Genomic DNA, 17722 nt, shown 5'->3' with positions numbered 1-17722 from the left:
CGTTAAAGACTCTCTCTCATCCAATTAGTTTCATGTTCGCTCTTCCTCATTGGTTCTAGCAGTGCCGCATCGTAAGCTTTAGCTCGTCCAACGCGGGCGGTGGACGGCTAGAAAGCAATGTATAAATATATATATATATATACACACACAAACAAACATACATACATACATACATACATACATACATACATACATACATACATACATACATACATACATACATACATACATACATACATACATACATACAGAGTGTTCATTTTAAGTTTTACGGAATTTTTAGACATCGCCTGTGGCAGGTAGCATAATTCTTATCATTGAGCTGGGTTATTCGATGAGGCGGACATTAGTCGCACGATAAATCAAAACAAACATTCAGCTAATGAACAAAAATTCACTAATTAAATGCTTAGTTAATTACTTTACGACACATATTGCAATTTACGAATTGCAGCCGGTGAGCTTCTCAGGCTTATCCACTTGGAATGAATTTCCAGAATGACACCAGTTTGGAGATATGCGTCATCAAACTCGCCGTAAGAATGCACTGTAGTTGCACTTACTTCTTTACCAAAATGCTGTTTCATACATTAAAGCACAAAAGTAACTGGAACGCCAATTTATTTCGTCCCACACTTTGGGAAATAACATCTCGAAACTGATGTCACCCTGGAAATTCATTTCTAGTGGATGCGTCTTGCAAACTCACCGGCTACAATTCGTAAATTGCAATATGTGTCGTAAAGTAAGACCTAAGACGTTCATTAGAGAATACTTGTTAATTAGTTGAATATGTGTTTCGACTTTTCGTGCTACTAATGTCCGCCTCTTCGAATAACACAGCTCAACGAAAAGAATTGGGCTACCTGCCAAGGCAATTTTTATAAATTCCGTAAAGGTTAATTTTTGAACACCCGGTATATATATATATGGACGAGAAGAAAGGGAACCAAGGGGCCCGATTTTTATTAATCATATCATATAATATTTGTGGGCTTCTTATGATTATATATATATATATATATATATATATATATATATATATCAGTGAAGTAAAGAGTAACCGGAGCCGGCACAGAAGTAGTTCAAAAAATAGAAGCACGTAGGAAAAACATAACAAGACTTTACTGCCGTTTCGGCCGGGGTCCGGCCTTCATCAAGAGTGCGTGTACAAGCATACAGAGCTCAATTTATACCTTTTTGCCGTAAGGGTGAAAAGAGACAAGAAAAAAAAATACAAAGTGAAAAAAAAATACAAAGTAAAAAAGAATACAACGAACACGTAAATGGAAAACTACGCGTGCACAGAGTGGAATTATTAAAAAAAGTGAATACAACAAGGCTGTGAAAACAAGCTCCTAAATCGTGAGTAGCCCATGACCACAGTTGTCAACAGATTTCGTGTCGTCATGGATGTCAACACGTGCAATGACCCATGTCAAAATCATCAAAACGATGGGCATGTGCAGTGCATATATATATATATATATATATATATATATATATATATATATATATATCTATTCCCCTACTCCTTCCCCCCGTGCAGGGTAGCCAACCGGAACTACCTCTGGTTAACCTCCCTGCGGTTCTCTGCATCCTTTCTCTCTCTCTCTCTCTCAACTTGGTCAAAGAGTCTTAGTAAGGCCTGTAGTTATTACATATATTCGAAGCGCGTTTGTTGCACGCAAAGCACAAGCAGTATTTATTTATGGGCCAATAATTTCCCGCAATTTCATGCTCGACTCGCACTATAAATTCAACGCAGCCTTGTGAGCTTCCGTGTCTGATGAATAACGATCGAAGTCATGCTGCAAGTCCTCAGAAACATTGCACACTGTTGCGCAAGCCCGAGGTCCGAGCGGCCACGAAGGTTCCATGGATGGTGCCGTGCCAGGTGCCAAGAGGAGGAGTTATCCAGGGAGATCAGGAAAACGTTTTATATACAAAATGTACATTATTTTACAAGAAGGGCTCCTTGATATTGGAGCCGTCTACATACTAACATCTTTGCATGTTGTAGCGTTTACATCTCCGAGCGTTCTCCATGGTCGAGCGTCCTCTACATGGTCAAGCGTCACTCAAGTCCCCTGTTTTATCGCTTCCGTTTCCCTCTTTCACACGACGAGGGAATGCACTTTTTCTTCTTAGCCAATGGCCACCTCCGTAGCGGTTCGCCAAATCCCGCCCATGAGCGTCGCCCCCGTACATAGGCAGCGGTTGACACCTTGGGAGCCACATCCGGGAACGCTAGATGCAGGCCCCTTGCAAGAGTCGCCTCTCCGTAGTGGTCAATTCGCGGAAGCCACCATTTCCAGGGAGGGCGGCTGTTGTCTTGAAGGGGCTCCAGGTTGGCGCGTCACCGTCGGCGCCGGTAATTTCATGGAAGCGCACCAAAGGGCGACGTTGCCGTTTAGCGACGCATGAGGCAGCCTGGAGACTAACTGCTCATTTATCGGTCCCAGGTGACACTTCCCGGCCGCGAGAACCGACAAGCGTGAAGGGCACTTGATAGATTCCCCGTATGTCGATGAGGCCTCCTTTGTCCCGAAGGACCGCCAGACACAACAACACTGAACTCTCAGTCTATTAACTGAAGTTGTGCATTGAACTCTCAGTCTATTAACTGAAGTTGTGCATTTGAAGTAGTTGTCGTAAGCCACGTTGAGCCTGATGCGGTGAAGGCGCGCTTTATCTTGTCTATGCTGAAGCCTCGCGGCATGTCGAACCCACAAGATGGATCAGTTTTGTAAAGTAGTCCGCATGGGGGAAGGTTCGCATCAAACCCCACAGAACTAGTTGAACACCACGCGACGGAGAACACCAGAAATACAATCTAGCCAAAGGATCGTTACGTCACCTATAGATGGTGCAGTATGGTAGAAACCACTCGGTCGCCGCCACAGTGGCTGGTTCAGGGCGCGGGCAGACTTTTAAATTTCCACATGGTGCATTGTTTGGCTTTTGCCTGTGTCCACATTTGCCAGTGGTCGCTATCAAGTTACCGATTCCGCGCTCATTGTATCTGAAAATTTGTTAACATTGTTGCCAAATCTCGTAGCGCGCGATACGCGCCTAATAAGATTGCACGTGCATCGCGAATAGTGCTGTATATGATCTCGAACCAACGTGAGCACCAGCGATTGCTCTGAAATGTACGGTGACGCGTGTGTATACATACCGGATGGACTTGAGCCATGGGATTAGATTCGACGACTGTTGACCGCACTCGCCATCATCGTTGTTATAGTTGCTTTGTTTTCTGGGCCCGAGTTTATTTATTTATTTATTTATTGACTTATTTGTTTATTTATTTGTTTATTTCACATAACCTCAATCGCTAAGGCATTATAGAGGGGGATGGGTTACATGCGAAAAACAATAACAACGATTACTACGAATTTATATAATGTAAGCGACATGTGCAGTGGGCGTAATCATTAAGAAATCAAATGGCAAGAATACTATGACATTCAAATTATATAAACCTAGCGACATCTGAACTAGACAAAAGGAAAATACGGCGGCACAGCTACGGTGGCTAGATGGGTAGGTGTGCCGACCGGCGCGTCTGGAGCGTAGTTCACCACTTCTCCGCGTCATGACGCAAAATTGGCGCTGCGGTCAGTAGAACGGTTCCGCAGCGCGCGTCGTCTGCTACAGAGGGCTGGCGGCGAGCAAAAAATAAAGCCCGTATTTTAATAGTTGTATGTCGTCTGTTCGTGTCAGTTTCAAAGGTGAAGAGCTCCGCGTCTCTCGTACTGTTTGCAAGTTCCTAAGCGATGTGGAATGTTCCAGGTCGGAAAAATGACCAGCGAGATTAGCGGCGGCATTGCTCCACCAAAGAAGACCACCAAAGAGACTTACTGCTTCGCTCCGAACTGCAAGTCGGGCTCTAAATTTGTGAGAAAGACAGCGGATATGTTCCGCTGTCTGACAGCGGAAATGTTCACCCCGGGCTGCTCAGTAGCTTGCTCAGTATCGGCGACGTTAATGAGCAAGCCGTACACCGAAAAGCGTCCGTCTATGAGCTCCTCGACATTGGAAATTTGCAAGCCGCACATGAAGTGCTCAGCGCCTGCGACATCGAGCACCGCTGCGCTGCTACAGAGAAAAGAAAAGTGACTCTAGGCTTATATTCTATATAGCAGGCTATGTAGCAAGGAAGTTCCTGCAAAGAATGAAGTGCTCCAATTGCTCAGGGACATTACTGAATTCAACAGAATGAGTAGGTCAGGGCTTTTGCTCCCTTTTGAAGCACAAAAAAAAAAAAAAACTGGTAGCATCGCTCGAAGACGCCTTCAAGCTGTGCTTCAGTTTAAATGAGTTACGAAGGAACAGTATCGCCAACTTTACATTCTTTCTGCAGCTGAATCTTCCGAATTTGATCGGCTGTGAGCGGCAGAAGAAAGAGCTCACAAACGATGTTGTGAAGTTCTATTCAATTACACGCCTTTACTTTCTTGTCAAGGGCAAGAACACGGCGCGCGAAAGAACCAGAGAGAAGAGGAATCACCTGAAGCGGAGGCGTGTGCTGTGAATAATGTTATGATGTGGTGAACCAACGTTGCAACCTTGCTGGTGCTAGGCTATTTATGTTGGTGCGACTGCTGACTGAAGTTATGAGAGCGCTTCTTGTATTTTAAATATATTCATGAATCTAGCCAATGACGTATTGCTTTATTTTATTGCAACCAAACAGTGAACCATATGCACTTACCAACACAATTCGTCTCGTAACACTTTAAATACCGTAACTGGGGCAGCAATAAACACAATAGCTGGATTTATCGCAATTGAAACATTAGAACTCACTAAATATTACGTAAACACGTTTCCATATACCGTATAAAACCACTGCAGTATTGTTTTATGCATGGAAAAAAATGCATCTACGTATTTAATGCAATGGGCTGGAGCGCCGCATTTGTACCAATAAATATATGTGACCAATCGCCAAGCTAGAAAATTTACTTCAGCATATCGTGTCTTCTGAGTAGACGACAGTAACAAATTCCCCATTATGGCTTTGCTTATTCTGCTCGAAACGCCATTGTATAACGTGTACTTCAAAGCTAGAGCAGAGGCAGCGATACTATCAAACACGCTGCTCGTCTACACAGCGCAGCCGACGTTGCGCGCAGCTCAGCCGTTCTACTGTCCACAGCGCCACTTCTGCGTCATGATGCGGAGAAGTGGTGAACTACGCTCGGTCGGCACACCTACCCATCTAGCCACCGTAGCACAGCGCTTGCGCAAATACAGCGCATGTGGCCACGTGCATGGTCACAGTTGAAAAAATTCACCAGCCCTTCCCTGTCGAGAAAATGGGGGTAAGCGAAGCTTGTCGTGTGTGCATCTGGCCTTCGTCAGGGTAACGTAAAGTTCACGACATGTCACGGTAATAAAACATAAACGTTCATTAAATGTATGCATCGAGGGAAGGAAACGTACAACGCAACGGAAGGAAGAGTTGCACGAAAGGGAAACAAAAGTACAAGGGAAGGGAACGAAAAGTAGTAGGTCAAGTACACACACGACAACCTTCACTTACCCCCATTTTCTCGACAGGGGAAGGGCTGGTGATTTTCTTTCTTTCTTTCTCTCCCTATGTCTCTCTTTCTCTCTTTCTTTTTTGTTCCTCGTATGTGCCATTGAGCTTGGACCCTTTCTGCACTATCGCCAGGATCGGCTCACTTTTCAGCATGACACCACCACCACCACCACCACCACCGCCTCCACCACAGCCGAAACTTGTGAGCCTATAAAGCTTCGCTTAAAAAAAGCAAACAAGGTTCGGCGGAAAAGTGCGCTGTCTTCGATTGACACGATAGCATCAGGAAGGTGGTTCCAGTTTTTGGTTGTATGTGGAATAAATGAATATAAAATCTTGCTTGTGGTGACAAAAGTGCCTCTTACTTTAAGACGCTCATCAACTCGAGATGACAGATAAGAAGGTGCTAGAATGAGCTCACTGCTTAGAATATTATGATGAAATACTTTATGAAAAAGGCATAAGCGAAAAGCGTTTCTGTGCAGTTGCTTTTCATAAAAGTTATGTTAGAAGTACGATCGTAGTTTGAGTGAATGAAACGAGTGGAATTATTCTGAAGCATTTCAGGAGAATTAACAAGAGTAGCATTGTAAGGATCCGAAATAGCAGCAGCGTATTCCGACTTAGATCGAACTAGTGTTTTATACAATAGTAGTTCCATGAAGGGGATTTGCTAAAGTTTCGCGGCAAGTAGCTTAACATACGATTTGCGTTATTGATTATGGAGTCAATGTGACATTTCCAGGATAAGTCAGATGATATAGTTACACCTAAATAACGGTAGCATGAAACATGTTCTAGCTGGATGTGGTTAAGCATATATGCAGGCACACACGTCGCGTCTGTAACAGTCATCAGCTTGCATTTCTTGGGGTTTAGTTCCATGAGCCAGTTTTTACACCAAGCGGCGATGTTATTTAGTGAGCATAATATTAAGCTCAATTCCTTACTAATCCACCGCGGTAGCTTTGTGGTTATGGCGTTATGCTGCCAAGTTCAAGGTCGTGGGTTCTATTGTGGTGGCTGAATTTTGATCGGGCGAAATGAAAAAAAAAATGCTCGTGTGCTTAGATTTAGGTGCATCCTACGCAACTCCAGAAGGCCAAAATTAATACGGAGCCCAACCATTACGGCGTGCCTCATAATCCGATCGTGGTTTTTGGACAAAATACTTCAGATTTTCATTTCCTTGCCTATTTTTTTTCTCTTGTAGTGTTTTTAATTCCTCACCATCGCTATACCCCGTTACAATGTATACACTTTCTGCTAGATGATTTGATTATCCTCGGAAAGATGCAATTTAGGAACTGCGATATAGTTCTTGACGCGTGCAGATGCTGAGGACATGTTGAAATTTATGTTTAACGAAGCTTTAGCGAAGCGGTTAATTAAGCGCTATATGCAACTAAACGCCACGCATACAATTGTGTTTATTTTCATCCTATACAACGTGTAATCTCACGTAATCTCTGTTTATGCACCTCACAGGTCACAGCTGCAATCTCATGCAATGTTTACGCAATACACATTTCGCAAGCGCTGTCGAAATGGCAACGCTAAATGTGGCGAATGCACAGTGTCAGACGTTCGTGCACAGATGACACGATGATGAAGGTGAATGCAGAGTTGCTACCTGCGCGGTATATGCGTATCTGCGGCCTGCACCTTAGTCTACTGTTTTGACAGGCTGCGTAGAGTAAGTGCGCCGAAGTTGAGCATTCGTAAACTTTTGAGACGCGCCGCTTCAAAAAAAAAAAAAAAAAAAAAAAAAAAAAAAAAAAAAAAAAAAAAAATCTGAGTTGCTCGGTGTCTGTCGTCCCTTCATGAGCTATGCTTTCTTCTGCAATTGTTCTGCGGGGTAGTTTGTTAACGAAGTTACCGAAGTAATGTAATTATTTGTCACAGCACACATATAATACACATATACAGATCACGAATTATGCCTTAACGAATGTAAAGGGCGTGAGCATCGTAACTGTCTCACCTCTCGACGGACACACCTTGGTGGTGATTTCCATAGGCTCGCATCGCTCAAGTTCTGCAAAAACTAGGAACTAATTAAATGACGACCACAGAAAGAAAAAAAAAAAAAGCAATAACGCCACCTGCGCGATATGCGTGGTTGAAGGCGCGCAGGGTCTATTTCCTGCGCGGAACATGCATTCCATGGTCCGCGGAAACTATCGTGGACGAGAACTTCGGAGTCGCCATCTGTCAGAAGCGCCTTGCTTGCGTAGTGTGAGGGATAACGCGGGGCGCTGCTCATACGTTTAGATTGTTTAGAGACGCTATCTCCTTACCGAATACGTACAGTAAACGCCCACTGCGCGCGGTCACGCGATGGAGTCCCCGAACCGGCTTCTTGTGTGAAAGGCAGTCACTGAGAGCAAACTATGTGAAATATGTTCTTATAGTGGGCTGTCCGTATAACCAAATGGAACATAACAGAATGAAGCCTCAGTGTAGCGATCGCACGGGTTCGCAGCGACCGACGGCGCGTCTGCATGCATGTTCGCGCACAATGTTTCGCGTTCGCTGCGAGCGTGTTTTCGTGCCGTGCCTAGAGATTTAGGCCACAGCATCGGAGCATTTGACAGTACACAAGCAACCATTGTTGCGTGCACGCTATCAGAGCTGTTCAAAAATAATTTCGTTAAAACTAGGGACTTCGACGCCGTACGGCGACTTGTGATATATATTGTCGCGACGATTCAATTGTTTTATTTTTCTTTTCTTCGAAATTCTCGGACGTTTCAATATTATTATTTCCCAAGTTGCGTCGCACTGTATGTTTATCGGTCTTCTCAGTGAGCAATTTCCCGCTTATTCTTTTTCATAATCCAGTACTCATTGTTTGGTGCTAACACAAACATGAGCATATATGCATTTTTTAAACGTGCTTCTTACCGTTTCCTTTCCATTCCAGTGAACTTGCCAGTATCTAGCATCAACAAGTTTGTAGACCAACGCTTCATAATGATACATTAACCGGGCAGCGCGCGTGGGCGAGTATCTCAGTACGCGCTTTCTGCTACTCACCGAATATCGCATCCCCGACGCCGTAGCAGAAATCTTCCTCGCGGAAGTGCTTGCTGCACACCCGAGTTGTAGCCGATGGCTGCTTGCAGGTTCTAAGTTTCGCGATTCAAGCTTCACGCAGCTTCTTATCCTGCGGGTACGTGTGAAGGCTGACACGGGCTACGTTGCGTACGTCCGGCACTGCGACACGTTGGACGCCTTCAAAAGCCGCCACTACCTATTATAGTGAGTGTTGTCAAGCAGACACGCGAAGCGGGAAAACCTTCCCACTTATAATCAGAACTGCAGCGCAGGTGGGACTTATAAACTTTCGTTTTCATCTCGTTTCGGCGCTTCTGAAGCAGCCGATGCGGCCGCTGTAGTCCACGTGATCCCTCATACCACGTCACGCCAACGGCGGCGCCATCGTTTCCAGTGGTGGAGCTCGCCCCCAATAGTCGCGAAAACAGCGTGAGGAATTGGACTAAGTTAGTACATCTACAAAAGATCTCTTACACTAGAATTGATCGCAACACGTACCACGCAATCATGATGTTGAACAAAGGCGTTCGGTGTTTGAAGAGCTAGTTAACTTGACATCACCACTGCGCTCATAATTTTAACATATATATAACCTAAAAAAAACGTCTCAATGGAGCATACTATCTTTCTTTAAATTAGTTTGCACAGCAAGCAAATGGCCGTTGACTTTTCGATTATGTATATACACAGACAAAACCCGGTCGAATCAGTGTTCGCATTTGCCTCAGCGGAAGGATCAAGGCTTCACCTCACTCGCGAATTGCAAGGTAAACGCCCTGCCTACATTGCCGACTCCAAAGAGGCGTACTGATATAAGCCATTGGAGAAGCCACGCCGTCTCGCAGCGCAGCAGTCAATACAACGACGACTTCAGCCGAAGAGCACGTCGAAATGAGGGCGTTATCCGACTTAGTCCACGACAATAGAAAGCAAGGAACCGTATCCGATACACAGTCTTCTGTTCTTCTCTTTCTTTTTGCGCTATCGTCGCAAAGGGCTCGACATTGCAACGCAGCCCTGCGGACGAATCATCCGAACTGGACGGCGGTTGCCGTAATTGGCTGGCACTCTAAGCTCGTCAGCGAACTTCCAGAGAGGGAGAGAGAGAAAGTGTGGGAGTGTGCGCATGTGTGTAATGGACATTGTGCGGAGCTCTATAGTGCACTCGCTGCTATAGCTTAATATATTTACTTAGCGAAGGAGAGAGAGAGAGGGGGCTTTTCGCGCTACCGCGGGCGGAATGGAGGCAGCACAAACCCTTCAATTGTGTGACCGGGCGCCAACGCTTGTAGCGTCTCAAGGCGTGGATCGAAGGGAACGCCGGCGGAGTTATCCGGAAAGGTCGCCAGCGCGGCGCGAAAACAGCGCGCTTTTGTTGTCGCAGGAGACGTGTAATTCGAAACGTAAACATACCGAGGCAATCATCTGCCACTCTGTATGCACTGGAGTCCGCTAGAAAATGCACTTACTACACGTGGCGAATTACCGAGAAGTGACCCCAGCGCCGCCTCTCTCAATAAATTAACACCTTGGGCAGCAGGCTGTAGTTATAATTCATTATCTCAAAATATTAGCCGATGCGGGCTGCAGAAGCAAACAAAATTTACAGTGGATAGAGACGATTGCTCGATTTGCAAACTGAATCGATCTGAACGGAATCCCCGTAACACGGAAGTAAACTAAACGTCGGTGAGCCTAAGCTACTATTGAAAGCGTGCAAGTTCTTTATTTTGAGCCACCGTGTTGAAGACGAAAACCACAGCGCAATGTTGGTGTTGGCGAAGTATCAAAGCGAAGTTACAGAACGCACGAAGAATTCTGGTACAGTATTTCAAGGCTGTACTTCGGTGTATTACTCTTTGGTTGCTGTGCTCGGTATTCTCAAAGCTTTGAAAAGAAAGGGGAGCGTATTTTCTCGAACGGGTGTGTACCAATTATTGCGTAAAATTAACAGCAGCGCCTCAATAATACCTAATATTGCGTCGTCGTACATGGAGCAATGGACGCGAGGAAGTAATTGCAGCTCTCAATGTTTGGGGTGCATTAGTTTGCCCTCTTTCCGTCCGTTATTCTTCCATCTACTTGTCTTTTCCGCCCCAAGCATTGAGACCCATGCAACAAATAGAGCAACATCGTGCTTTGCTAAATAACTACAGGGCTATCGGTTACTGTTTAGGAGTAAGTTTTGTGACCATATGACTATGTGTACGGTACGTGGACTCCATGGTCGGTCGTACCTTGACTGACTCAGATGTCCTTTCGTGATCTGTGAAGGCGATATATTAGAAAGGCTGGTTATATTAGGAAGACTTCTTAATTACCTGATTGATCGTGTGGCGTGAGTCGTCATTGAATATCCCTTTCTAAATCCAGCCTGCTCTCTGGGGGCTGACTGAAGTCAAGTGTTGCTACGATGCCATTCGATCCTGTATACTGAAAGCAAGCTAATGCTCCTATATTAACTCAATACTTTAGCGAATGCTTTCTTAAGAAGGAATATTATACTAGTATTTTTCGTAATATCTGGTGCATTAGACATTATAAGGCATTGCGGCCACTTGATTGTCAATGTAGACAAATTAGCGTTTGATTGACAGATCTCGTGTTTCTAAAACGCATTATTATATACATAATTTGGGGTGCCATTCTTACCTGATTACTAATTAGATAAACGCGCCATACATATTGCAGGTTAGAGTAATGTTTAGTTCTAGAGCGTGTTGACTGGTTCAAATGTTGTTAGTGATTGCCTCTCACGACACGAGGTTGTTTATGCTAAACAGTGTCAATGTAGTTCATTCAGTCAACAGAAAATATACGCCGCGCAATGTTAGCGAATCATTGTTAGAAAAGTCATTACTCACTAAGGTACCCTGCACATTGCGCATGAACCCGCAGCACTACAAATCAAATCAAATTAATTTTTCCTTTGATAGGAGGGCCCAGGACTAAAGGCCGTAGTGGCTTGACTACGACGAAGTGCACTGCACCTAGCCCTCATCTCGTGCGCTTCGTGTTGTGTTTTTCGTCTTTCTCAGCGCTGTCAACATGTCTCGCAACAACTTTCGGGGAACCAGAAGTCACTTGTAAAGACTAGATTACAGATTGAATAGGGCTGAGGGTTCCATCTTTTCAGCCTTGTTCACCTGTAGTCTTCACAGTGCATGCTAAGGAAACCCACCGGCATCAGCGGACGCCATGTTTTGCAAAATGTGCACACTTCTCACAGTTTCCTTCCGAAATGTAGAAAAAAGAAAAGGAGACTCTGCGGCTTTGGAGAGTTACACCCAAAATTCCAACGAAGCAGAGTTCGGGAAAAAGAGGTGAGATATAAAGCGATTTCATGAAGGAAACGGCAAGGAAGGGGTGCTTCTGGTTTCTGCGCAACTATTTAGCAGCTAGAAGAATTAACTGTTGGGCTAGTTGGCCAATTGCATTGCTGACGAGGAAAATTTGCGCAAGCAAAAAGCCAACTCACACGGGGAGAAAAGACAAAGACAGTTCCCATGTGAGTTGCTTGTTTGTTTGCGCTAATTCACCTCGCCGGTATTTAGCAGCGCTAGCGAAGCCACCTGACCACTTCAGCGTGTCGCGCGCAGAGCCACCAGTCGTAGCCCTGGTGCCAGCAGCTTTGAACGCTCGACAGCTTAGAATTAAAGCTCTCAAACTAATAATTATGAACTTAGATAGTTTCATAAGCTGATAATAAGTGTAGATGAGCTTACGCATAACGTGTGTGACATTTAAAGCAGTAATGTTGAGCCGTCAGTCTAAAGCAGCGACGTAATTCACTCTCGTACGAGCGTTTTAAAGGCTTTGGCGACAATTTTGAAATCTCGTACGGCTGAAACCTCGGTACACCTAAAACTACGAAATTTATCCAGCATGTTTCTCTAAACGGATGTTTTAGTTCTGCAAAGCTTCATCTTGGTACACCGAGTAACCGAGTACTTTTAAATGGCAAACGTTTCAATCGCCCGGGAGCATCGATAAAAACGCAAGTTTGCAATTACGATCATTCCTTGCAGCGTCCCCTAAAGCATCTGACGTTTTCCAGCATGTTCCTCCTAAAGCACATTTTAGTACTAACAAGTTTCATCTTGATGCGCCTGATAGTTTTGAAACTATGCATGGTTGACATCGCCATAGATCTAGAAAGTGCATTTGACAGAATTTCGGTAATTTGACACAACACACCTAAAAAAAAAAAAAAACTACGCATTTATATATCTTTGCGTTTTCCTTGCACCAGCATAGGGGGCACGTTAAAGGTCCGTTAGAGGTCCAACTTTATTCGGAGTCCCCCACTACGGCGTGTTAATCAAATTGTGGTCCTGGCACGTAAAACCCCAAAATTAATTCAAATAAAAAAATTAGTTCAATGAGGTTACATACAGCGTGGATGTAGATGAAGGGCGTTGCGGCAGAGCAGAAAAGAAGAAGCGTCAAGACACGCTTCTTCGACATATCTTTTTTTGCCCTCGTCAGCAACATGCTACGTGATGGATCACCAACAAGCCCAAATTGCCACTTTAGCCCGGCTGTATTTCCCGTGCGGTGGCGCTCCTGTTGTCAACGCAGAATAGTTAAGGGTACATATAGGCCCAGAGAGTTATGGAATTCCCTATATATACAAATTAGGACAACACTTGCAGAAGAAGCGTCGTCGCATGGATCTATACGTGCGGTCTAGCTGCAAATGTTTTGTCCTGGACACCAGTACCACTGATGGTATTTTTACCTCCGTGGGGCTGGACATCCGTGCACGAGTAGTATAACGATGATGAATAGAGTGGTTGAGCAACAAATGCTTTGAAAGCTAGTCTCACGTAAGCACTTACCTCAGCAGGACTGACGGTTGGGCTAGCTGGTCTTGCATTATAATTAAGGTTGTTAAGCACCCTTCCTTGTTCGCTTTGTTCTTTTGTGTCCGTGTATTAATTTGCGCTAAACCACCATAACTATATTATAAGCACTTGCCACCCTGCCTTCTCCATCGAACGCGTATTGAGAAGGCCGTTCCTGAGAAAGTGATGCTAACTACAAAGGCGCTTACGTTTCGGATAGTCGGTCCTGCGCCGGTGCCCGCAGCGCAACACGTTCGCCAGGCCCTGGCGGAAGGTGGGCGTCATGCCGCCGTAGATGATGGGGTTCAGCGCGCTGTTGGCGTACGCCAAGTAGGTGCACCAGAACGACGCCGGCGAGAACCACGAAGGCAGCTGTGCCACGAAAAAAAAAAAAGAAAGAAAAAAGAAAGAAAAGGGGTCTCTGAATTGTGGTCTCTTTTGTTACCCGGTGGGTGAAATCAGTGCATCAGGCTATAGCATATCATTGCAGAATGGATAGGAATTAATTGTCCCAAACGACGCGTCAGATTCGTGAGCATGCATATTACGTGGTCACGCAATAAAGCCTATATACACACCTTTTCCCGGCCTCTATTTTAGGTTAATCCAAAGCTTTAAACTTCGGGCTTTTGTAACTGCGAGAAGAAAGTGCCCGCTGGAACTGCATGCTGATTACAGCGCGAACCCGCGACACATAAGTGGCCGCTGTATATTCCCCCAAGGACGGATCCACATCGGAAGCAAAAATATGAACAGAGAGACTAACTCAATCTAAACTAAGGATTAACACTTTTCTCTATAGAATAATTAACTAGAATTAACTGGAATTTACGTAATAAAGGCCTGAGTGTGCGAACCGCAAGAACGCGCTTCAAAGCGCAAATGTCTTTGCGTGCGTGTGCGCTTATCGTGGCTCGCTTGAGTGTTATCTCCTCAGTTCGCGTCCTCGCTTTTCTTGTGTAGGCGCGTTCAGCGCCATTTAGTTTGTGGTACTCATTTCATTTCTTTACGGCTTACCGGTTGGCTGTGGTTCCCGTTGTCCCGAAACTGAGAGAACAGAACGATGACTTGGAAGGGCATCCAGCAGAGGACAAACACAAGGAGCACCACGCACACCAGCTTCACAACCTGTAGCGCAATAAATAATAAAAGGAGAATACAAGGCGGTCAACTCGCACCCCTGGCACGCGTCATGCACGAGAAAAGCATCAGTCGGCGCAATGAATGCAAATCTGACGTAAGTTCTGACCGGGAAAGAAGTTTCTTGCCACGAAGCGACGACATGATATGAACGTGAATGATGTTGAACTCGCTCATATTTTGCATATTCTTCGCCACAGGGAGATTTGCCGCCGCCGATACAAATACGCTTACGCGGACGCGCGTACATATGCAACCGAGCATTGTCCATTGACTAGTAGTGTAGCGCAGTTAACACACTACAGGTGAGTTTTTGTTTTTTTAAGTAATATGCCAAAGGACTATTTCACAGGATGTGCGCGCAACCTTTGGTTTGAACATGTTCAGCGCTGCATATACGCTAGTGTGCTTTGTCGCGCATGTCATGCGCAGAGAATTCGACCAGCGACAGCTTTGCTGCCTTTGTGAGGCGGTGTATCCAGCACCATATTTACCAGCACAAGGGGCGGCGACATGTGAATGGAAAGCGTCTGTGATGGGTGCGAACCATAACAAGAAAGAAAGAAAAAAAATGCACGAAGTCACGCACATAGACTGAGAGATTCTCAATTCCTACCACTCTATAGGTTAACTTCACATTTGTGTTTAGTGAGCCCCTCTTAAGTCACTGCACTGCAGACGCCGGAAATAATACTGGCCTTCCTCTTGGCCCGGGAGTGGAGCAGCGCATTGTTGGCGTTGGCCTCGCCCGGGTGCCGGTCCCTCCAGAGAGCGTGCAAGATGAGCGCGTAAGCCGAGCTCATCACGAGCACGGGTACGAAGAAGAGGGCCACCGTGACCGCCGTGTAATAGAGCTGCTTGAATGGTGACCGCGCCACGCACGCCTCCTCCACAGGGTCCCACTCGATGCGTTGCGGCCAGCTCTCGCCGCAGTACGTCAGCTCCACGTCGGTCCACTGCATGGGCAATACGGGCGAAGGAGCGAGATTGGAACCCGGGCTCGTATTGACACACACAAAAACGTTTTTGCGCTAGAACTGTTCGCAAGATACCAGCCAATGCTGGACACATTATTAGCGAAGGCGACGGGGCAATGGCAAATACCTTTTGGGAGCGAAAAACTTCTCACCTCTTCACCTTTAACCAATATGCATTGCGAAGCTGGCATTGCTGGCTCTCACTTGCTATTCGCAAAATTATTAACTACGCCTGCCAACAGACGAAATGTTTCTTACAGTGCTTGCAGCGTGGTTTAAGACGTTTTAATTCGGCGTGTTGACTAATTAATGATTAGCTCGAGCTGTATGGGATACGAACATGCTGCATTCGCATCACCGTTTATCCGGGAAGTGGCACCCGACATCAAGCTGACCTCGAACGAATAATGCTCACGAATGAAATGGAGAACAGTGCTCAAACATGTTTGTGCGATACAGATTTGAATCCACGCAAGGAACTATGCACAAGTTCGAGCATGCGCTGACCTGAAAAGTAGCCAACGCCCCAGGAAGTGTTTTGGCTAAAAATAACGTTCATCACGCACGCATATGTTCACACGGCTTTTAACCCTGCACCTTAACGTTAATACCTGCCGAATTTTTGTTTGTTCTCACACGCTCTTGTCAATCTATTTTCGAGCCTCGGTGGTTCAGAAGCAAAAGAAAACGTCAACTTTGCGCAGAGCTGCGTTATACGTTTCCTTGACACGTAATCACGCAAAATAAGGTACGGTGCGCCCATGCGGAACAGCATTGATGATACGCTCAAGCATGGGTGCGTCAGGCGTGCATTCACCACCAGCTGGCACGTCACTGCGGTCACATCACACAGCGCAGTGTTTTGTTACTTCCAATTTCACGTGCGCCTAGGAAAACGAATGCTTATGCGTGAAGGAACCGGGCCGTCTGTCTATGCAGATACTCTGCACCCTTCTAGCCTTTTCTAACTCAACTGCAACGAAGGTAGCGCTTATTCACGTAGTGAGAATCCTTCTACCAATTTTATAGCTTTCACCACCGCTAACACTATCCCCTCCCGCACCCCTCCCCTAAAAAAGAAAGAAAAGAGAGACAAAAAGCGTTACCTATTTTTTTTTTGTTTTTATGCCAGAACAGAATAAGAGTACGACACCTTCATTGTGTTTACCTATCTTATTTGACGTATGCAGTGCGCAGTAACAGTTCACATAATGCCCTTCGTGCAACAGCTTTCACCCTTGAATTTTGTTTTGTTTGGCTCCCCTGGTGCCCTCTGTAACGCAGGCTCTATTTTCTGAGGTTTCTTCGTCCTACTTGCCCGGGTATTTTCAAATCCAAAACCAAATCACCTCTCCTGAATGCCCCACAAAAATTAAATTAAATTATGGGGTTTTACGTGCCAAAACCACGATCTGATTATGAGGCGCGCCGTAGTGGAGGACCCTGGAAATTTGGACCACCTGGGGTTCTTTAACGTGCCCCTAAATCTAAGTACACGGGTGTTTTCGCATTTCGCCCGCCCCCATCGAAATGCGGCCGCCGTGGCCGGGATTCGTTCCCGCGACCTCGTGCTTAGCAGCCTAACACCATAGCCACTGAGCAACCACGGCGGGTCTGAATGCCCCATGGTTAGTTGTGTTCGAGGGAGCTCATGGAGAGCTTTACGCTGCACTTTCCTGTTTTCTGGCTGATGTGCCACATCATGCATTATTCAAAAGTGCTCGTGCGGTTCGCGCGCAGGTCTTGTATATCATTCACGGTTCTCAAAACCACGCGCAGATGGCGTAAGCGATGACGGTACTGAGTGTTCGGTCACTGATGCGTTCGCCATAAGGAAGCAGAAGCTTGCACAAGCTTAAGGACACGCTGTGGTGAGCTATATACTAAGCTCGTTACGCAGGATGATAGATAGCTATGCTTTATTTTTTCATTTCTCTTAGCTTCCACTCCTTACCAGGATACTGTTGCAGTACTCAATTCCTCTCAAAACAACAGGGTCGAAGGGGGGGGGGGGGCAATCATTATCATTACGATCTACCATCTGCACCATTAACCGATAGTAACAGCGCTCAAGAAACCTTTTTTACCTCTAATAATGAAGCTGAATGAATGAATGAATTCTATGGTTTTACGTGTCAAAACCA

General features: G+C 45.5%; 1 protein-coding gene across 2 annotated transcripts in view; it reads right to left on the bottom strand.

Annotated features, from left to right (window-relative positions):
- The window catches only part of LOC119436634 (QRFP-like peptide receptor), a 251151-nt gene that overhangs the window by 11523 nt on the left and 221906 nt on the right, over window positions 1-17722 (bottom strand). For both annotated transcript variants that reach the window (XR_007464514.1, XM_037703561.2), the window contains exons 4-6: window positions 15300-15557; window positions 14479-14589; window positions 13671-13833 (exon numbers count right to left, since the gene is read on the bottom strand). Coding sequence is in view for 1 of the 2 variants with exons in the window: in XM_037703561.2 (XP_037559489.1) it covers window positions 13671-13833; window positions 14479-14589; window positions 15300-15557 (532 nt within the window). In the remaining variant the exon portion in view is untranslated. The remainder of the gene's footprint in view (window positions 1-13670; window positions 13834-14478; window positions 14590-15299; window positions 15558-17722) is intronic.

The sequence above is a fragment of the Dermacentor silvarum genome, chromosome 1 (genome assembly GCF_013339745.2).
Source record: "Dermacentor silvarum isolate Dsil-2018 chromosome 1, BIME_Dsil_1.4, whole genome shotgun sequence".
Taxonomy (NCBI): Eukaryota; Metazoa; Arthropoda; class Arachnida; order Ixodida; family Ixodidae; genus Dermacentor; species Dermacentor silvarum.
This window is presented reverse-complemented; position numbering and strand designations above follow the sequence as displayed.